The sequence below is a fragment of the Zophobas morio genome, unplaced genomic scaffold (assembly GCF_036711695.1).
Source record: "Zophobas morio isolate AGI-343-1 ecotype UQ-CSIRO unplaced genomic scaffold, CSIRO_AGI_Zmor_V1 ptg000021l, whole genome shotgun sequence".
NCBI classification, from domain to species: Eukaryota; Metazoa; Arthropoda; class Insecta; order Coleoptera; family Tenebrionidae; genus Zophobas; species Zophobas morio.
Genome location: NW_026972126.1, coordinates 12,286,968 through 12,309,518, shown reverse-complemented (window position 1 = coordinate 12,309,518; position 22,551 = coordinate 12,286,968). Strand labels below are relative to the sequence as shown.

General features: G+C 42.0%; 3 protein-coding genes across 3 annotated transcripts in view; 1 reads left to right on the top strand and 2 right to left on the bottom strand.

Moving 5' to 3' along the window:
* The first annotated feature begins 1,853 nt into the window (after nucleotides 1-1,853).
* On the top strand, nucleotides 1,854-4,549 carry LOC135132267 (nucleolar complex protein 2 homolog). The gene is made up of 4 exons (XM_064060297.1): nucleotides 1,854-2,426; nucleotides 2,478-2,825; nucleotides 2,888-3,769; nucleotides 3,922-4,549. Exons 1-4 carry the CDS (start codon nucleotides 1,950-1,952, stop codon nucleotides 4,420-4,422), a joined length of 2,208 nt encoding a protein of 735 aa, XP_063916367.1. The 5' UTR covers nucleotides 1,854-1,949; the 3' UTR covers nucleotides 4,423-4,549.
* On the bottom strand, nucleotides 4,423-14,390 carry LOC135132264 (uncharacterized). Its single transcript, XM_064060295.1, has 11 exons — nucleotides 13,430-14,390; nucleotides 13,058-13,275; nucleotides 12,809-13,009; nucleotides 6,859-12,760; nucleotides 6,168-6,809; nucleotides 5,624-6,117; nucleotides 5,316-5,572; nucleotides 5,210-5,263; nucleotides 5,050-5,155; nucleotides 4,891-4,968; nucleotides 4,423-4,839 (listed from the first exon to the last, which is right to left on the bottom strand). Exons 1-11 carry the CDS (start codon nucleotides 14,388-14,390, stop codon nucleotides 4,807-4,809), a joined length of 8,946 nt encoding a protein of 2,981 aa, XP_063916365.1. The 3' UTR covers nucleotides 4,423-4,806.
* A 26-nt stretch (nucleotides 14,391-14,416) lies between these two features.
* The window catches only part of LOC135132265 (mucin-2-like), an 85,266-nt gene continuing 77,131 nt past the window's right edge, over nucleotides 14,417-22,551 (bottom strand). Inside the window, exon 3 of the mRNA XM_064060296.1 lies at nucleotides 14,417-21,999. Within this exon, the coding sequence (XP_063916366.1) occupies nucleotides 14,417-21,999 (7,583 nt within the window). The remainder of the gene's footprint in view (nucleotides 22,000-22,551) is intronic.

The following is a 22,551-nucleotide window of genomic DNA, read 5'->3' as shown; positions in this document are numbered from 1 at the left end:
TAAATATCACACTAACCGATGTTTTTGATCATATATCTGATTTGAAATCGTCTTGCAATCCTGGTCCTGATGGTGTACCTAGCATAGTTATAAAAAATTGCAAATTTACTCTTTCGCTACCTTTGCTAAATTTATTTAAATCCTCATTGAGGGAAGGAATTTTCCCGGAAATATGGAAAAGAAGTTTCGTAATTCCAATTTTTAAATCCGGTCAGCGTAATAAAATTGACAACTATAGGGGTGTATGTAATCAATCTGCAATTTCTAAATTACTCGACGGTATAGTTTCCAAACAGTTACAGTGGAGTTCCTCTTCGGTTATTTCGTTTAAACAACATGGACTCTGTGTTAATAGATCTACACTTTCAAATTTGTTAGAATATCAATCGTTCTTAAATGAGGCCTTCACGGATAGATGTCAAGTTGATTCGGTATATACTGATTATGCCAAAGCTTTCGACAGAGTAAATCATAGACTGCTTATTATGAAATTGCAAAAATTAGGTTTTAAGGATCTATCGATTAAATGGTTATCGTCTTTTCTATTGGGTAGAATGCAACAAGTTCGCATTGGGAATTGCTTTTCTTCTTTCTTTAATGTTCCGTCAGGTGTCCCGCAGGGCACCCATTGTGGTCCTATCCTTTTTTTATTATTTGTGAATGATGTGACTCAATGCTTTAATTATTCGAATTACCTACTTACTATATGCTGATGACCTAAAGCTTTTTAAAAATATACGATCGGTTCAAGATGCAGTGCAACTTCAGGTAGACCTAGATTCACTTGGGGAATGGTGTGATAACAATTGGCTCCCTTTGAATATTAAAAAATGTTATGTTATATCATTTCTTAATTTAAAATCTCGTATTGAGTTTAACTATCAAATTAACTGTCATGCTGTTACTCGTGTTTTTGAGATAAAGGATTTGGGTGTGATATTTGACTCGGGTCTCACATTTAAGAATCATTATGGTTATATTTTTAATAAATCCTTAAACATGTGGGGTTTCATTTGGCGTAATTACAAAGATTTGTCAGCGTCAGCATTGAGAATTCTGTATTGTTCGTTAGTACGGTCACATTTGGAGTATTGCTCCTCTGTTTGGTGTCCAATTTATAATGTAGACTCTTTATTACTGGAAAAGGTTCAGAAGAAATTTCTTAGAACAATTGAGTTTAAGATGGGACATAGACATGTTAGAGGTGAATACAGTTGGATAATGAGTTGTTTCAACATTCAGGAACTAGGCATACGGAGATGTATTAATGACGCGCATACACTTCACAACATTATCAATGGCCGTATTGATAATTCTGAATTACTAAGGAGATTGACATTTTTGGTACCGGCATCAGGAAGCTGCACTACTCGTAGCAGAAATATATTTAGAATTCGATTGGCAACATCAAATTTAGCAAAAAATCATCCTTTGCGAAGAATGATGGACGCTGCTAACCGCTATACAAAAGATGATAAAGTTGAGATCTTCAATTCTTCAGTGTCTAAGTTCAGGAAGCAAATTTTAAAGTACTTCGGTTTTTAATGATATGAGGTGGTTATTAGTATACATATATATATATATTTGGTTAATTATGTTTAAGAGTGTAATTATTTTTTTTGTAAGTGGGGTTTTCCCGTTAATAAATAAACTAAACTAAACTAAACTAAACATTCTGATTGAGTTACGTTGTATAAATATTTTATCTAACTCTTAACCATGGTTGAAAGAATATATTCATTTTTCGATGATTCTAATTTTAGTTCATCTAAAAAACTGTTTGTGTGATCTACGGTTCTACAATAGAGGATTTTTAGATACTGATACATGGGTTGCCTACTTCAGACATGTGTCATTGCATCCCCACCTCTTAACTAAACCACCATAACCTAATTTGTGCACGTTTTGTGTGACTAGATCGACAAAAAGTAATTTTCAGTGCACACATAATGGTTAAAATCAAAAAGAAACCACTACAAATTAAAAAGAAAATGTCACCCAAACCGCTAAAGAAAATCAAACCAAAATTGAAGAAATCACAAAACAAAACTGATTTCACCTCCATGTCGGTGGATACCTTTTTGAACCACAATTTCGAAGACGTTGACTCCGACATTTCCAGTGAAGATGGAGAAGAAACAATTACAGCCGACGTGGTTGAAGACAGTAACTCACATAATGAAGAGAACCTATCAGATGGTGATTCCGGTGATGAAATTGAGAACCACAAACACGCACTGTCGAAACTAAAAGACACAGATCCCGAATTTTACAATTTTCTGCAAGAAAACGACAAGAAGTTGCTGGAATTCAACGTGTCAGACGACGAAATTGAAGAGGGTGACGACGACGATGAGGAGACAAACAACGCTCCACATAAGCTCCCACAAGAACTGGAAGTGGCTAGTGATGAGAGCGACTTTGAGGTATTTGTAAATTTAAAATACAGAGAATAGTTTTCATGAAAATTTTTTCAGGATGAAGAAAAAGTAAAAGATAAGGGAACTGTAACTCTGAAAATGTTACGAAATTGGGAAAGCGCCATCCAAAAAGACACGTCAAATAAATCTATCACTGCAGTAATACAAGCTTTTCATGCAGCTCTTCTCACAGTAAGTTCAGAAGACGAACAAGAACCTTGCCAGTACAAAGTGGAAGGAGCAGCTGCTTTTAACGGCGTCATTCAGCTGTGTGTTATCCATTTAGGGCCTGCCTTGCAGCGGTTTTTGGGTCTCGCAGACGGCTCTAAGCAGCCCCCACATAAATGCAAGAAGTTCGTGAAAATTAAGGGGATTTTGAAAGATTACTTCATGGATTTATCAAAGGTTGGTTTTTCAATTTAAGCATTAATACACAACAAAAATGAAAACAATTTTAAAAATTACAGTTATTAAGTGGAGTCACTTCAACCAATATCCAAACCGTGCTACTCAAACATCTCCATTTCATGTCTCCTTTTGTTGTTTCATATCCAAATATAACAAAGTCAATTTTGAAGCGATTAATCTCAATTTGGGGTACCGCTGATGAAGGTGTGCGGGTCTTAGCTTTCCTTTGTATTTTACGAATTACTAATGGCCAGAAAGCCAAATTTTTGGACACCGTTCTTAAAGCGATGTACATGACGTACGTGAAAAATTCAAAATTCGTCAGTGTCGGTTCGTTAGCGGCTATTAATTTTATGCGTAGATCGCTCGTTGAAATGTTCGCTTTAGACGCGACAGTGGCGTACCAGCACGTGTTTTTGTACATCCGACAATTAGCTATTCATTTACGAAACGCCATTACCGTGAATAAAAAAGAAAATGTTCAAGCTGTATACAACTGGCAATACATCAATTCGTTGAAATTGTGGGGCAATTTTCTAAGCGCTACTTGCCACAAGCCGCAGTTACACCAGCTAGTTTATCCATTTGTTCAAGTGTGTTTGGGAGTTTTGAAACTTGTACCAACAACTCAGTATTATCCATTACGATTCCACGTGGTTCAGATTTTAATGGATTTATCGCGTGATACAAGCGTTTTCATTCCTATCCTACCATTTATCCTTGAAGTACTCACTTCGTACGACTTTAACAAGAAGCACCAGAAGGTGTCAATGAAGCCACTGCAGTTTATGTGCTTGTTAAGGGCCTCAAAATCACAAATGATGGAAAATGGGTTCAAAGATGCCATCATCGAATCCGTTTATGGGTTATTGCTCGAATATTTAGCCTCATATTCTCACAGTATCAGTTACCCAGATTTGAGCTTATTGTGTGTTATTCAGGTATTGTTCTTGTGGGAACGCGTGCGGAGGCAAAATGTAGAAAAACAACAAAACTGTTGCTAGATGAAAAATTATTTTTGTGTTTATCCATTTTGTCTTCTTCTCGTAGTTCGTTATTTATGTTGTGATCTTTTCTGAGAATGCTTTTTTAGATAAAACAATTTTTGAAAAAGTGCAACAACGCCAACTACAACCGAAAAATTAAGCAGCTTATGGAAAAAATCGAACAGAATTCGCAGTTCATCGAAACTGAACGCAGTAAAGTTACTTTGAATATAACAGATTTTAAACAAATCGAGGGTTGGGAGTCACAGATTAAAGCAAAAGGTACTCCTCTGGGAACTTTCTTTGAAAACTGGAATAAACTTCATTCAGTTAAAAAACAGAAACAGTTAACCCAAAATGATGAGTTGGGGAATTACAAGCTACCCAAAATTAAGAAAAAACCAGCGAAAGTGCGGTCTGAGGGACCAGTGGAACTGTTCCCTAGTGATAGCGAAGATTCAGATACGTCATCCCAGAAAGAGAAAAAACCAAAACGAGGAAAACGGGCTGGAAAGAATGCTAATAAAAAAATGAGAGATGAAAGCGGGCCGGTGGAAGACGGAGGAGAAAAAGACATCGTGGAAGACATAAAAATGAGCGACTGGTGATAAATTAAATAAAATTTATTTTCATAAAAAAAATACAATAATTATAAAACTTATTAGTTAATAAGTACGTTTACATTGTACATTGTTATTATAATGTTTTTAACAATACATTTACACAGAAACGAAAGTCTTTTTTGGCACTCTGCTTATTTGCCCGACCAGAATATATTAATATAAATAGTAAAACCTAACATACATATATACATGACCCATTCACACTCGTCCTAAACCAAAAATTTCGGTTATTTTTTTATGTACACACAAAATTATATGGCTGATTCATTTGAAATCTCACATTCTATAAATATAACTGACAAAGTCAATATAACACAGACACTCGATTTATAAGGCACATAATGAGCTTGACGACACTCGGGTCCGACGCTAAAGTGACTCAAAACCTGATATGTCACTTCCCTGAAAAAAACAAAAAATAAACAGAGTTCTCGTGGAAATTTAAATTTTTACCCGGTCCGGCTTATACAAGTGGGTGTGGGGGAGCAAAAACGTGGAACCCAAATCCCGTTCAGCCATTGTGTTCGCTTCCTGGAAAATAAAAATAAAAAAATTAATACAGAACAAAATTAAAAATCACAGGAAATTTCTGACAAGTCAGTAAACACATACATCGTTTTGGTGCTGCGATGACGGTTTCGAATCGTAGTCGCCCCTGAACGATTTCATGGGGGGTGGAATCGTCGTTTCGTCGTACGATCTAGCTTCAGACACGGTACTACAATTACCAACAATAAATTGTTGTCAACAAAATTAGACACAAAAATCTTACTTTATCCGAGGTGTTATATCCAACCAGTTCGTCATAGGGTCAATATCGTTATCCCTAACAAATAAAACATTCATCAAGTACGACAAATAAGTACCGCTCTACTTACCGTAAAGTATTGAATTGCGACCTTGTCCCCGTACTCGATAATAAATCAGCACTTATTTTCTGTATCAAAGTCGCGTTTTCGCTACGGTCGGCTTCGGTACCACAGGTGGTACCCAAAGTGCCCATATTGTTCCCCAAAACGGTGGCAGAAACCTCGAAACCGGCGGACACTAAAGCCCCAGAAGTCTTTCTCGAGTTGGATTTTTCGTCAATGTAGGAGTCGCTTTGGGCAGTACTATATTTCCGTTTGTTGTCAGACTGCAATCATTGAAAGGTCATCAAAATAAGTCTTTGTATGGACATATCTACCTTGCTCGGCGAAGGTCCCGCATCTAAGTAACTCAACAATTTAGCCTCGTTGGTGGTAGATGGAACAGACGGCTTTCTGGCATCAAACGTCGTATAGTTGCTCAGTGGAGAAGTCGGTGGTGCTGGGTGGTACTTAGCTCGTGGAATCATCACAGTTAAAGACCTATCCTTTTGATCAGGGAAACTCATTTCACCGTTTTCGACGTCCGCGTTTTGTACTACCGGTTTCTTTAAAGCCCCTTTTAGTTGTTTTTTCTTTTTGGGAACGTATGGTGGTAAGGTGTTGGTTTCTGAGCGGCTGTCTTCAGAACTCGTGTCTTGAATCATCGCACGTCGATCCATGGTACGATTTGCGACTCTCTGAGGCAGGAAGCTCATGCCGGTAGCCACTCGAGTTTTCTTTCTGGGTTTCTTGCGACAGCAAGTCATGATGATGCAGATTAGTAATAGCGCGAATAAAATAGCCCCCAGGGTCACCAGAGCGATCAACAAAACTGCAATCAGAAATTAGAACTTTGGTACTCTAGTGGTACCAAATTGTTACCCTTTAAGTTGACGTGACAACTCTCCCCTGTATACCAGTGGAAGCATTCGCAGAAAACCTGATCATCCCCTCTCGAGTAGCAAGTACCGTGGTAGTTGCACCGCTCGCACCCGATCAACTCAGCAGAGCAAATCCGTCCAGGGTACAAAATATTTTCGGATAAATCAGCAAACCCTTCTTTACAGCTGCAAGTGTAGGTACCTTTCAAGTTGAAGCATTGCGCGTTTTCTGAACAATCGTGGAACTTAGAATTAGTGCACTCGTCGAAATCTACAGCTTTAAGATCCTCCAGACTTTCCCGAGACGCATAAATTTCGGTACCACCTAAACTGTAGTTGTTGTTTCTCAAATATTTTTTGAAAACGTCTTCTAGACGTTTCTCGTCGGTGTTATCTGAAAGCTGCAAATAAAATTTCGTCGTGACCCCGCTTGGAGCCTTCGTCGGTCTATATGAATGTATATGAACACCATGGTAGATATCTCTCAAATCCGATTGCATAACCATTCGATCAAGAGCCTCATGCGTGAGAGCTGTCAATTTGGTGAACCCTGTGGAGTTCGGGTTCGTCAAGTCTTGAGTGAATTGTAAATTTTCGCGACCGAAACGATCTAAATCCACCTTAAGATTGTACGTGTAAGTTGCTGGAAGGGAAATTGTTTGAATGGTACTACTTTGGCGGAGGGTACTTACGAATACACGGTCGGTCCGGGAACATCCGCGCGAAGCCTGGTCTACACACGCATCGCATTATGCCTTCGACCTTTTGGCATAGCTCGTTCCTGGATGCTTTACATTCGGGTTCACACTTGTCGGTTTGGACGCGTGGTACTTCCAGACTTGGCGGACTAGCGATAAATATACCACCGAGTAGAACGTTGTTGGCTTCGTTGTTGGTCAACATTTCGTCTCTGTCTTGAGTTTCGTAACTATTGTTGGGTACTTTGATAACACTACCTTTGTTCTTGTCGGTCATCACGACGAAGATTGAGTCGTTTTCATCACTGGCTTCCTCTTGAAGTAGTGGTGGGTCGGTTTCGTTGATAATGAACTCTTCTAAGTCGTCGTCGTCTTCTTCAGTACTTTCGACAGTGATAGTGGGAATGGCTATGGTACTGGTAGTAGTTGGTTGGATTTTAATGGAGGGGTAATTACTGGTGTAGACATCTGGTGGATATAGGGAACTACCAGTACTAATGGTTGTGGTTACAGTTTCTACAATACTCGTCGGTTTGACTAGGGTATGGAATTCTGTAACCGTATCGACTAACGTTGACTTTTCTGTTTTTGTAACTAGGAGAGTGGATGTAGATGGTGGACCCCCTAAAGTTTTAACAACGGTGGTTTTTGTTATAGTAACGGTGGAAGTCTTTGTGTGGGTTATATAACGTGTTGGTATAACCGTTTTGCTTTTTCTTGTAGTTAGTACCGATTTTCGCGTGGTGGAACTGATGGATGTTATAGTATCGTCTACTATTTTGACTTCGTTACCAGCGTGGTGCACTGCAGTTGGTATGATGTCGAGCGTGGGGGTGCTGACAGTAGTGGTACTGCTCTTAATGATACTGCTGTCACTACTGCTACTTCTAATGCTGCTGCTGCTGCTAGTACTACTTCTAGTAGTGCTAGTAGTACTAGTAGTAACAGTACTAGTGCTAGTGTCCGTTGGTGTAGTTTCAGTAATTAGTAGCTTAGTAGTCGCTGGTAGTTCCGTCGTTCTAGTACTTTCCGTCCAAATATTAACTTCGGTTTCTGACGACGACAATATAATCGGCGTCGTTGACACACTAATAGAATTTGGATTACCAATTATAACCTCTAAAGTTGGCGTACTCGTAGTAATCGACGGCGAAGGTACTATAATATTATTTTCCTCTAGAACAGGTCTCGGAGTTGTTTTATTCCTGACATAAATGTCGTAGTACGGCTTCGGAGGTCTCCTCGTTGTCACTCTAACAGTCGTAGGTCTTCGAGTGAACGGTTTTCGCGTAAGTTTCTGCCTGGTAGTAGTTTCCGGTGCCGGAGTAGTTCTCACTTCATGAGTGAATGGTACCTTAATCGTAGTACCGTCGGTTCTAACAATCGGTTTATGTGTCGACACCAAAGGAGGTGGACTCATGCCCACCACCTCATCCAAAATAATACTTGGCGGCGGTGGTACTATATCTTCCGCCGGTTTAGGAACATAAGGTATCGACGTACTAGCATGTCCCTCCAAATCCGGTTTATGTTCCAAATTAGGAACTCTGTGAATGTCGCCACTCGGCGAATTAATTTCGATTCTCGGGGGCTGCATATTGATCTCCGGAACCGGTGGTGGCGGTTTCATTATCTCCAAATCACTATCGTCGATTATCGGTACTTCCCCGATATTGAGTTCCGGTGTTACTTCTTTGACCGTCGTCGTTGATACAGTCGTCACTCTCTCTCGTTTCAAGAGATCTGTGATCGACAATGGTTTGGAAGTTCTAACCGGTTTCTCGGTTTGGGGTACGAAAGGTTTGATGATTTGTGGAGATACAGTTGGGAGGTCAATCGGCAAAGACGTCACTTTTGGTCTATTGGCAATGACTTCATTGATGAACGGTTTTGGAGTGGTAGTGGCGATGAACACAGGAATTGGTTGTCTGGTTTTTAGACTAAACGAAGTAGCGTTGTGGAAGTGTGGTCGTTTCGTAATGATTTCCGATCTGCGTGTAGTAATAGGTCTAACGGTTGTAGTTGTTGGTTTTCTACGAGTAGTACTATGACGATGAAGAACGAAATTATTTTCGGTACTAGATTTAATGTCAAGGTGGATGGGTCGTGCGGTGATACTTCCAATATAAGTGATGAACCCTGTATCCGGTTTGGTTGGAATATAATTGTATTGATCTTGCTCGAAGTGATTAATTTTGTTGTTTTGATTGTCGGGACGCACCACAGGTACTTCACCAAATGGCCTCGGGAAATTAACCACGGGTTTAACGCGAACTCGGTCTTCTTCAAACGTGCCGTACTTGATGGTACTATCATTCCTGACGGGAGGTTGAGTTGTCGTTTTAATTTTCAGAATTTCGAATGGTACCTGACCAGGTCGTAAAGGCCTGCTGTTCGACTCTTGCACCACTTCACCTTCTTCATTAGTCAAGTCTTCATCGTATTCCTCGTCGTCTAAAAATGTTTCATCCAATTTGTGTGGAGGTAAGTTGTCTTCGCTTTCGGGTAATAAGGGTATAGGAACGGGTTTCTGAGGTCTTAGGTTCGTCGTAGGAAGGTTGGATTTATACGGTGGAGGAGTCATAAATTCGGAAATTTCTACCTGAGGTTTGGTTAACGGTCGCACGAAATTGTGCTTCGGTGGTACTTGAACCTTAGTGAATGGTTTTCCGACGGAGGGTGGTTTCAGGTTGACAATGTGATTGGACACAGGTTTTGGTTCAGATGGGGGCCTCAAATCGATTATGTCTTCGGAGATTTGAGGTCTGACTACTTTAGTGTCTTCAGTTGGAGTGTTGTAGTGGTTTTTGAGAACGTCGTAAGAAAATGGTTGCGGTTGCCCGTACGTACTAGCTTCAGTTGTGGCTACGTTTTTGATGTTTGTGGCAATATTATATGAAGCTTGCGGCAAATTCCCAACGTTGTGACTTTCTGTTAATTTGTTCTTATTTTTGTATGTGTCGTAAGAAGATATGTTGTATCTATTGAACCTGTTTTTGTTGGGTTTGAAGACATCAAGGGATGGTTTTCTGGTAGTTCTTACCACGTCGAGGAATTTGTTAGGTTCGTTGTTGATTACGTCGTGGTGAGTTAATTGTGGTCGCCCAACGGAACCCACACCTCCCACAAACCTGTTGTCGTTGTTTTTGTGGACATCAAAAGTTAATTTGTTAGGTTCGTTGTTGATTACGTCGTGGTGAGCTAATTGTGGTCGCCCGACGGAACCCATACCTCCCACAAACCTATTGTCGTTGTTTTTGTGGACATCAAAAGTTACCGGTTCTGGATCACCCACAGTACCGATGGCTGCCACGTAAATGTTGTCGTTGTTCTTGTGAACTTGTGGATTTTCCACCGTACCTATACTATCCGTGTACCTATGGTCATTAGTTTTAATAACGTCATACGAAATAGGTGGTGGTCTGAACTGGGTGTCACCATGGTTAATCACGTGGGCGTTAAAATCATTGTCTTGGTGTATCATTCCGAAAGAGATTGGTGGTACGTTGATATTAACTTCCTGATTTGGGTACACCACCACGTTTGGTCGCGATGGACTAATATTAAGTTGTATTTGGTCTTTATCGATGGGTTGCGGCGCAACTTTAATCACACCACCGACTTGCTTCTGATTGGGTGAGTTATCGTTGTAAACTGACGCAAATTGAGGAATCCCGTTACTAAAACTTTCAATTGCTGAAAATTCAGGTTCGGGATATGGAGACGGATCGTCAAAGTATTGACCATTATGATGGGTTTCGGTTGAACCACCATAAATCAACGCAGTCGTTCGATTATGAGGGATATTCACAAAAGCGACCTGACTTGGTTGAATATTGACCAAAAGCGGCTGACCCGTTGATCTTTCTACTACTTCGGGCAAAACAATAGACGGTTGAAGGTTGTACTCTTTGATTGGATTGCTCAGAGTTGGTTGTCCCTCAGCATAAACCGGGAATGTTACTTGTGCAGCCTGTTCGTAATTTTTCTGAATCTCGTCTCGAATGTTGGGGATTTTGATTTCGTGATTGACGTCGTTGAGTCCGTAACTAACACCGTAGTTGTTTTGGGAATGAGCATAAACGTGGTGGTCGGGTCGGTTCAACGGGATGTGCTTATGCTTCTCGACTCTGAGAGGGGGTGGTGGCCCAACATAGTCATCCTTGCTGGGTGCGTGTATTATGGGTTTTTCTACCTTAACTGGGATGGGTTTGTACTCGTGGTTTCGTTTCGGCCATTTATGCTGAGGTGCCGGTGGTGGTTTCATCCCATAGCCGTCATCTTCGTCTTTGACTTGATTGAGCGGTATTGAAGGTACCCTAGGACCAACACGACCCGGTTTACCAACAATAACGTCAGAGTTTGCCGTTATGACATCCCCAGGCGAGATTGGTATGCCTCCATTTAGTAAAGGACTCTCGTGAGTGGGTTTCAAGTCTTTGTGACCGTTCCAATCCACGGTTTCTTGGAGGTGAAAAGTTGCAATGTTCTGACTTTCAGCCACTTCAAATTCGTCGTTCATGTCACCAACTGGGATATAAATCGGAGAACGGTTTTGTACATTGTCGAGTTGTAAGTTTCCTTTGTCGGGTTTTGGAGGCGGTGGTAGCGTCGTAGGTGGTAGTATGGAATCGTTTCTTCGATTACTCTTTAGATTAGTTTGGATTAAATCCGCCATCGCACTCAGCACAGGAGTTAAAGCTTGCAGTCTGTTAATATTGATTGACCCTAGACCCAACAAGTCAGGGACTTGGTTGACCTGATTGACAGGTTTGACGATCTTTGTAGACGGTTTAGGCTCAACGGTTGGTGTCTGAACTTTCGCTTTAGTTTTAGTAGAACGCCTGATTTTACTCGTAGAAGTGACTATTTTGGTTTTCTTTAAAACTTTCGAACTGGTTAGTGCTGGCGTTTCGGTTTTTACCGGTGGTTCGTCGTCGAGAAAAATAATAGTCGAACCTACCACCACATTTGGAGTCGAGGATTCAATTTCAATCCTACTTTCGTCTCTCTGTGGCATTTTCGTTCGTTCGATTGGCAAGACCTTCGTTGGCGCTATTTCGTCAGCAATTATCGTAATTTCAAGCTTTTGGCCATCGTTCAAAGTTGCGGATTTTGTCAAGGTGTGGGAACCATCTCTGATTTGACTCTTGATTACAGATAAGTACTTTTTATCCAGGAGATTTGGGTTGACGGTTTCGGTTACCACATTTTCGACTATTTTAGACCGTGAACTGACCACTGTAGGAGTGGCCGTGTTACCCTTTTGTAACAAAGTTGTAAAGTAGGTGAAAGTCGTGTGGTACGTCTTTGTCGCTACAATGTGGAAGTTCTCTGGTGACAAATCGATTTTGTGTTTTTTCTTGTCGTCTTTGACTACGCCGGTGCGCTTGGGGTGTAGGTACAATTTTTCGGTCACCACATCGGCGGACGTGGAAACATTCGTCTTGACTACTTTTTTGCCGTTCTCGAACAACGTATTGTAGTACGTGTAGGTGACGAAGTAAGTTTTAACCACATCTGTGGTGGTGTAATTGACAGCAACGGATGGTTCTTCGAAATCGAAAGCGATGTAAGATGTCATTACTGAGGTAGCTTTGGGTGGTACCGACTCAGTGATCACTACTTGAGTGACCACTTCGTTGGTACTCACAACTTGGGATTTGTCACCTTCGTAGAGGGTTTTCGTCAGAGATAGAGTACTATAGTAGGTGTTGGTGTCGGTGACAGTCGCCACTTTTTCCGACGGTTGTAAAAGCGATAAGTAGTCATCGGGTGCCGTAACTGTATTCGTTACAGTGTGTTTCGAAGTTACGACTAATGGTTGTTCGCCGTCCAATATTGTATTCAAATAAGTGTAGGTCGTGTGGAAAACTCCCACAGATAAATTCGGATACTGAAAATTTAAATTAGTTGGAGTATGTATAAAACGTGTAGTCATTACCTGAGTCAAAGTGATTCCCATTGCGGGCGTAGGTAAAATTTTCCCAGTGTTTCTTTCTTCGGTGGCAATATTAGAAACGACTTGTTCATGACTAGAGACAGTAGTGGTACCACTTTCAAGATACGTGGTTAAGTAGGTAAATGTTGTGAGACAAGTCTTAGTAACAAACTGACTCGGATACAAAGATGCCAAATTTTTGATCTGAAACGACTCACTTAATTCGGAAATGACTTAATTTCGGCGACTCACATTTGAAGCATCTTGTGGCAACATCATCATCATGTGGTCGCTTAAAGTACTCGGTTTTAGTGTTATCGGTTTGTAGATGGTACTCGGTAGTACCCTTCTGACATCTGGGTCTCCTGGCAGGGTGCTTTTATCCCCAGCTACAATCACTTCAACCCCATTTGACATGACTCTAGTCGCAAGGTTATAACGGGCCTCTTCAAAAGCCCTTCCTTGTTCCTCTGAATAATGCATTTTGTTAGTGACTAAACTACAATCTAATATCTTGGTACTTTTTTACAATTTTTACAAGGTATCTATATACACTTGTAGAAGAGAAACTATAGGTGAAAGGGGAGGCTAGATCTAAAATATAATACAAAAGTTAGAACTCACCTTTGTCGGTGTTTTTTAGTTGAAGGGATTCCGGAAATGGAGTCATTGGTAATGGGTTGAGAGTAGAAGTAGCGTCGAAGTCCAGTAATGTCAAAGTCGTAAATATCGTCAGTGGTTCCGTCAAAATAGTCGTTTTAGTTTGTGGTTTAACTTCTGTAGTAGAAGTTACAATGTGTTCGTCACCATTTACTCTAGTTACTATGAAGGTGTAAGTTCGTAACCTACTTTGTACGACGGTTTTGGTAATAAGTTCAATAGATGACAAAATAGTGGTTTTGAGAAGAAGAACAGGAGCATCGAGACTTTCGGATAGCTCTGGGAAAAAAGGTTCATAGTCAGGGACATGCTGAGGAGTTGGATTTTCGTTTTCATTTTCGTTTTCGTCTTCGTCATGTTCGTTTTCATCTTGTTCATGTTCGTTTTCATCTTCTTCATGTTCGTCTTCTTCTTCTATATCATTTATATTGTCACCACTGCCGTCCAAAAATTCCGTCGATTCTTCAACGCTTTCGGAAGAAATACTATTGGTTAGCTCTTCGCTGTGCAACGACGTGGTCGCTTCAACACCCACTTCTACACTCGAATTCGGCGTGATTGAATTATTTTCGTCAACGAGGTTGTCAGTCTTCAACAGAAGTCTCTTTTTCGTGACGATAACCCTTCGTCTGTGATGCGTCGCTTGTGGAACGTTCTCTTCGCTCAACTTCAACCTTCGCTTCTTCTTCTTCACTACGACCCGTCTTCTCGGTCTTCTAGTCGTCACTTCAATGTCGTTCTCACGACTGTGAAGCTGCACTCTAACTAATTTTTTGACAACGCGTCGTCTTGGTTTAGGAACTTCGTTTGCATCTACATCTCGTTTAAATCTAATTTCATGGCCAATTTGTTTCGAAACGTGATTATAATTTTGGTGTGTCTTGGAATTGTCGCCCCTTGGTAGTGACGTTTCGACCTTTGGCATGAGGGGGGCTTTCTCATCAAGGTCTGTTACGCTAAAAAATTACCGGAAGACTTTTTAGCTTCTTCCGATGCTTTAACGTATTTGATTTTGTATTTCTTTGATGATGGGTGTGCGGATTTTGTGGGTTTGGTGTTAATTGAGCCGGTGGTTTGGGACGTGATGTGTCGACTAACATCACCGATTATGCTTTCGAGACTTTCAGTAGCTACGGTTACGGAGGTGTCTAAGCTAATTTCCTTGGTGGCGGGAGTTACATAAGTGTCGTAATAGTCTAGGGTACTGATGACCAAGTCTTCGTAGCCTTTCGACGGCTTTACATCGACTGTGGTGTCTCTCTTTCGTCTTTCATTTTCACCTACAGTGATAGTCGATAGAACTGTGCTAAACTCACCCGGGATTCGTCCAGACACATATAGTGTGATCACGCTGGTTTCTTTGGGTGGTTCCGTGGGAGCAGGGGTAGGTTTTTTGTTCCTTTTTCTGGAATTCTTGCGTCTAGAAGCTTGAGTAACTTCATCGGTAATAGATTGATCTACTTCGTCTGACTTATCTTCTTCTGAAGCAAGATTCGCCTTTACTGGGACTTGATACAAAGCTTGAGCTTGTGGTTGGTTGTTGAGGTTTAGTACACCAGCTGGTTGTTGTTGTTGTTGTTGCTGCAAGGGTGAAGGAGCCTGGGCTAACTGTTGTTGCAACAGTGGTAACAATAAAGTATTCAACTGAGGCACAGGACCCGGGAAACCAAGAGTAGGTGTTACGACAACTGTATCAGTCAAAAATTCGGTTGCGGTAACTACTGACACACTACTGTCGATTATGGTAGTTAAGATCTCTTTGCCTCTAAATGTCAGAGGTATTACTGTGGAAGTAACACTAGTAACAGTGGTTACGTAAGTTGTGGCTCTTGTTTTAAATTCGGTGGTAGGCGTTGCTTGTATTCCTGGTATTGCTGGGTTTTGTACAGGATACAAAGGATTTTGACCCAACAAAAGTTGCGAAAGTAATATATTAGCCAGAGGGGCTTGAGCAGCTAGTTGAGGTTGAATGGTATTAACCACCTGTTCGACTCCATAAGCCGTACTAGGGATGACATGCGAAAACGAAGTCTTTCTACCTCTAATATAAGTAGGTGTGAAAATCACACTAGTAGTAGGTGTTTCATTTAGAACAAACTGAGTGATATGAGTTGCCCCATTGTCAGCTACTGAAGTTTCTTCATTCACTAGCACCGTAACATCTTTCCCAAATGCGTTCATCGATGTTGAATATTGTTTAGGAGGCACAACTTGAGTACTGTACTGAGCCGTGATGACATTTTTGTATTCAGTAATCTTTCCATTAACCACAGGAATGGTCACCTCTGTTGGTATTTGATGGGTAACAGTGATGGTCCCATCGAACTGTGGAATAACAAAGTTGTCATCTATTTGTTCTTGCGACGCTCTTTGTCTCGTTGTAGTCCGTCGTCTGGACGGCGTAGTCCTTGTCGTTTTTCTTGACGACTCAGGAGGCGAAGTCGTTCTTAATTTTGGTGACTTCGGTCGCGAAGACACCGTGGTTCTTGGTCTCGATCCTGACCCAGAAGGTCGCCTGAAACTCGATCTAGAATTAGAACTTGTATCCTTTTCCCTGAGTGTGAACTGAGATCGTCCTTGACTCGAAGCTTTAGTAGGTGATATCCTCTTACGTGTTGGGGGTGCTGCTGTCGTAGCGTGAGTCGTCTTAGAATTCCTAGATCTTGGAGAAAACCTGCCAGCTTTACTTCTAGCAGGTTTAGGTGCTTCCGTTTCAGGTTCCTGTTTCACAGGCGCAGCGGTCGTTCTTCCACCTGGTCTTCTAAATCTCGAATAATTCACTTCTCTTCTTGTACGTCTTCTAAAACCAACGAAGGGTTTAATTTGAATATTCGAGGAACGACCTTTTCGAGTTTCCTGCGTTGGTGCAGGTTCAGTTTGCGTGTTTGTTTGCGAACTGTCATAGTCAGTATCTTCGTCGTCATTTTCACCTTCTTCTTCTAAGTCTTCTAAGTCATCTTCTTCATTCGGTGGTGGCGTGGTGGAAGTAGTAAATAGATTTCTCCTCGGGAACAGAGACGTGTTTCTAGGCCTACTTATTCCATTTGGTCTATTCGTTTTGGGTTTTGGTGTAGTCGTAGTACTCGTTTTCCCTTTAGGTTTTGGTTTAGGTCTAGGAGTTGACGCTCTAGCCAGTGGCGGCCGTCTAAACTTCAACAAAGGATTTTGACTGCGCCTTGAACTGCCTTCCGTCGTCGCAGCTAAAGGTAGCGTCGTCTCAACCCCGTCTTCGATAGTTCCAGTACTATCAGTAACAACTGTAGTTAAATCATTTTCGTCTTCAAGCCCCGGAGGTGTCACAGTTGCAGGTGAACGACCCAACGACGACGCTAAAGTCGGCCGTATTCTAAACCTGGAGTTACCAGCAAACAGCGAACTGGCTCGTTGTGAACTAGCACCACCTCCAGACGATTTAAATCCTCCACGTCTCGAACTAGCTGCAAACGCAGTCGCCGTTGGTTGTATCCTCGAAGAACTCCTTCTACCACCGCCGAACGCCGAGCTAGGACCACCTCCCGCACTAGTAGACTTAGGTCGTGCAAATCTTCGAGAACCCGAAGCTGTCGGTACTACATGATTAGCACTCGACGAGGCTCTTCGGTTTCCGAAACGAGCAGGTTTCGACGCAGGTACTGCCGTGACAGTGGGGGTGACGTCACTTCGAGTGACAGTAGTGGCTCCTTGACCCGCACCTTTGCGTTTCGGGGCGAAAGTCGGGCGCGGTCTTGAGACAAACGGTCTAATAACGGGAGTGAAGGTGCGTTTGCGAGTTTGGAAGGTAAGGCGCGATTTCACTCGACTGTTACCATCTTCTTTGTCCTCTTCGCTTTCTTCTTCGATTTCTTCGGTTGATGTTTCTTCCTCTTCTATCTTGCTCGAGTCGCTTAAAGAACCTTCGATTACGACTGGAGATGGTGATATGGGTATGGATGTTGAGGCGATTGCGTCTGGGGCTTGGGTTGGCGAGGGGGTGATTTCGCTGACGGAGCTAGGAGCGATCGAGCTGGCTTTGCCGAGGAGGAAGCTCGATGTGCTTTCGATGATTTGGGCATAGCGGCCGTCGATGACTGTTCCGATGACTTTGGACTGGTACAAAGTTGTGGTTTCGTTTTGGATGATGGACCCTTCGATTAGACGCACTAAACCGGTTCGGTGGCTGATAGGAACGTCGGTGGCTAAAGCCGCTTTTCGTTCTTCGTTGACTTCAAGCGAGCTGGTACTTTCAATGACTTGAGCGTATAAATTATCGATGATAGTACCTACAGCTTGAGTTGTGTAGTATAAAGTACTGACGCCTTCGGCATCCACGATCTTTCCTTTGTTGATGCTTACGACACCAGTAGGTTTCACGTTTTGTTCTACTGACGAAGGAGCTATAGTGGGTGTGATGACCGAAGAGGTGCTTTCTAGTACTTTGGCGTAGCGACCGTCAATGTAGGTACCAAAGACGTCAGTGGATAGGATTGTCGTGGTACCAGAATTGTCAATTGTGTTTACGATTGATGATAGCAGCCCTGTTGGTTTTATGGAAGCACTATCACCTTCTTTAGTTTTAACATCGTCAAGTACGTTCTGACTTGCACTACCAATAGCTCTGCCTATTTGGTTTGAATCGATGTCTGCGGTACTGTTGACAACCCGAGACGATGTTTCTAGACGGCTGTTAATCACAGTACTATCACCCACGTATGAAGTGGTGTAATATGTATATGTAGTAAAATAGGTTGTTAAATCGTCATCACCAACTGTAGACGGTTGAATGGTTTCAGTTGCACTGGGTGATATTTCATCAGTTGTAGTTATACTAATAGTCGGTAACTCACTAGTAGGGGAAATCGTGGGAGTGACTACATTGGACACAGTTTCTTCACGACTTGTAGTTTTAGTAATACCGTCTTTATACAAAGTCGTCCAATATGTGAATGTCGTGAAATACGTAACAGGTAAGCTTAAATCTTCTACACTTAAAGTATGAGTGGGTGTCAAAGTTTCAGTAACTACATTGGTTACAGTTTCTAGCCGGCTCACTACGTTACTGGATGTAGTACCATGATACATTGTAGTAAAGTACGTGAAAGTAGTGTAGCTCGTTTGTAGTAATAAAGTCGGTGACGGTATAATTTCTGATTCGTTGTTCGATTCCGACACGATTTGATCATCCAAAGCGTTACGCTTATCGACGTTGTCAATAATTCTTCTATCACCCTCAGACGTACTACTCCTAACATCAGTAACCATAGTAGCAATAGTTTCGTATTCGTTCAAATTTAAAAGATTGTTTTCAATTGGAGCATCCTCTGTGGTAGTACCTCTCTGTAGTGTAACATAAGCTTGCTCTTTGTTAACACTCGTTGCCAAGATATTATTATCAAGTTTATCTTTAGTTGAATCGTAAATATCACCACCTTGAGATTCATTATCGACAACAGCTGTTTTTTGTCTGTTAATCGTGCTATTATATTTATTCGAAGGAGTGACATTCAGACTTAGAATTTTCTTCTTCACTTCTGATTCTTCGTCTTCATCTCCAACATCGGGTGCTTCGACTTGGTTTTTGTGTTCGAACAAAGACGGTACTCTCGTTGGTGCTACATTTTCCAAGACACCCGTCGCCTGGATGCTGGGGGTAACGTAATTAGTATAAACTTCAGTTCGACTAGAAATTTCCGTTTCGCCATCAACAAATATAGTAGTGAAATAAGTGTAAGTGGTGTAGTAAGTCTTGACACCGTTTTGTTGGATTTTGACGTCGTTCAAAACCGGTGTTGATCTAGTTTCTTCTTCTGGGTGTTCATACGCAAGCGTGGGAAGCAAATCTTGCGCAATCTTCGTTGGAGCTATTTCAGTTATATCTTCAAACGAAACAGTTCTGGATTTGTAGCTAGAAACCAAACTGTCTTCTCTTTCGAATAATCCAGCAACGGCTGAGTCAGAAGCCTCACTACCAGGTATCAAAGTTGATGTTATCACATTGGTGGTAACTACAATTTTACTGGCGATAGATGAGGTAGTGTCTTGGAAGTACGTAGTCAAATAGGTGTACGTCGTGTACAAAGTCTTAAAGATTAATTCGATTTCTTCGCCACTTTCTGTGGTCATTTCTGTAGTTTCTGGTTCAGATTCAGTCACGTGTCTTCTTTCAGTTGTTATTTCTTGTGGTGTAGTTTCTAGAGCCGGAGTAGTACCCACTGCTTCAGTTGTGGTTACGGGTTCAGTGGTTTCAGTGTGTTGATGCTCAGTTGTAGTAGTCGGAAGTTCCTGCGTTGTTGTTTTTTCTTGTTCGGTTGTAGTTGTAATTGTTGGTTCCACAGTATCAACTGTTGAAGAAGGTGTTGCGTCAATCGCCGAGCAAGGTTCAGTTTGGAACCCGATTTCAGTGGATACAACTTCATTAGATTTGATTGAAATCGACGTTTCGTCATTGTCTTGAGGAATAAAGAATGTCGTCAAGTAAGTCAAAGTCTTATATACGGTTGTTGGTAGAATTCGACTGCCCTCTGTACAAACTACGTCTACTTCAACGTGAGGTTCTGGTGCCTTTTCTGTCTCGATTTCGTTGGAAACAATCTCTGGTGTAGTCTCTTGTATTGGTATCGTACTAATCACATGTTCGCTTGTTGTTTCAATAGCATTCGTAGTTGTCTGCTCTTTCATCGTAGTCGTAGTTTCTTTCTGAGTCGTCGTCGTCAGTTTTTCCGTAGTTTCGGGAATTTGTTCCGTGGTGGTAATTTGTTGTTCGGTGGTTGTCTTCTCTTCTACTAGTTTCGTAGTAGTGGGTTCTTCCACCACCGCTGTGTTTTCTATGGGTAAATCGTCTTCAAAGAAAATCGTAGTGGCACCACTAGAAATTTCCGTCGCTGGTGACTTGTCAATGGTACTACTTTCCTCCAAAAATATCGTCGAAGGGGTATTAAGAGGCTGCGTAGCCAGTTTAGCTTGGGCTTGCAAAGACGCAAAAATTTTTCGTATGTCTTCGTCTGATGGTGTAGACAACAATGGTGTTTGACTTTCGGAAGGTTCGATCACATCAGGACTAAATAATATAGTTGAACTGCCACTACTAGTGCTCACAATTTGACTAGTTTGTGTTTCATCGTCAATGTGTTGTTCGTGTGCCAAAACAGCAGACTTGGCGTCCATATCTTCGTGCACATCAGGAATCTCTTCTTTGGGTCGTCGTTGACGATCACTTTTGTCGATGACCATGGTAGGACGCCGGTCATTTTTTTCAGCAACTGTGCTAGGCAGTCGGTCCTTTTTATCAATAACCACGGAAGGCCGACGCTCGTATTTCCCAGCGACTGTGGTAGGCAATCGGTCGTTTTTCTCGGGGAGTCTGATAGGCAGTCGATCGCTTTTCTCGGGGATTCGAATAGGTACACGTTCGCTTTTCTCGGGGATCCTAATAGGCACACGCTCGCTTTTCTCAGGTACTCTAGCAGGCAACCGATCCGTCTTATCGATAACTCTAGTAGGAAGCGAAGTTTTCATTTCCAGTCTGTGGCCTTCTACGGTTTGCGTTTCCATTGCGGGTTCTTGAGACAGGAATGTTTTAATAGAGGTAGCGAGAGTAGTCGACGTTGACGACGGTTTGAAAGTTAAAGTCGGTTCGATTGTGGCTTCGACGGAGATTTTTGTCACTTCCGCTATGTTCCGCGGAGCTTCGGTGGTGTGTGGGGTAAAAACGATAACAGTGTCGCCAACGGTCGTCGTGAAATCAGCGAAGCCACTGTAGGTGATGGTCTCGAAGTCTTTAGGTTCGGGTTTGACCAAACCCGCCCGGAATAACAGTTTGGCTTTACGGTCGGCAGCCGTAGTCGCCCTCGTCCTCTCAGTATTGGCATCAAATTCGGGGAAGTCCCCCAGATAAGAAAACCCGCTTGGTGAGAATTCGTTCCGTACAGTGAAAGTGGGAAGGTTGTCCCATGGTCGTACTTTCGAAGGCCCGAAACTCTCGATTGCGGGTTTGGCGTCTTCTTTGTGGTTGATCAAGTTCTCGTTGGTCAAGTCCCTCATCTGCGGGTTGATTTTGAAGATCTTCACGTTGCTTTGGAGGGGGAGAACGTCCTTTCGCAGCGCGTCTTCGAAGGGTACTCGGGGGTTGTTCGACGGTTCTTCGTCTAGGATTTCTTCTTCGGAGATGTGCTGTCTGATCTCGTTGTAGGGTTGGGGATTCGTCGTAGGGAAAACCAGCATGGGTTGGGCGTGGCTGGGTGCGATGAAATCGGTATTGCGGACGAAATTTTTGGTATTGGCGATTTTGTGGTCGAGCTGCCACTTTTTGTTAGCGTCGTAGGATTTGGAGGGCGAGTCGCCGTCGTACAAGACTCTAGAGCTTTTGGTGAGTAAATGGGCGTAAAGGCGTCCATTGTCAAGGGTAGTACCGAGCACTTGAGTGGCGTACTCGGTAGTTACACCTTCTTGTATGAAAGTACGAGCGGTGGAAGTGATTAGACCTAAATCCGGTTTAACGCTCAGGAATCGGCCGAAAGAAGATCGTCCATGACTGTCCACCAGCAAGACTGTGGTGACATCTACAGCCGAGTAAGGAAGAAAGTCAGTTTTTTGTATATTACACTTAAGAAACTACGCTAAAGATGGGTACGAGAAGTGGACCAAAGAGCTATTTACATACAACTATAACTCTACTACGTTAACCGTTAAGGTAGAGAGAACGGGTATCTACGCACACCATTGTTAGTAATAGAATTTTCGACTATCCTTGACATTTGCGAAGTTATAATTTAGTTCGCTGTTGGTGATGGTTTCCGATATTACGAGAGAAAGTTCTTAATGGCTTCATCACCCTTATGCCGGTTTAAGACCATTTTATTGTGGTGATGACTAAATCGGTAAATTATTCACGTCGTTATATAAACTATTCACCTCTTGACATTCTCGCCGCTTTTTGTGTTCATTTAAAACGAGAAAAACAAAATAGCTGAAGAATCTTGTCATTCGTTATTTCCTCCTGGGAGGTAGTAACAATGACGCAATCCTTGAAGCGGTGGTGTGGATTTTTTCAATTCGTTATTATCGTGTCATCTTCATTTTAGTTTCGTAATAAAACGGAATAGATGGTAGTG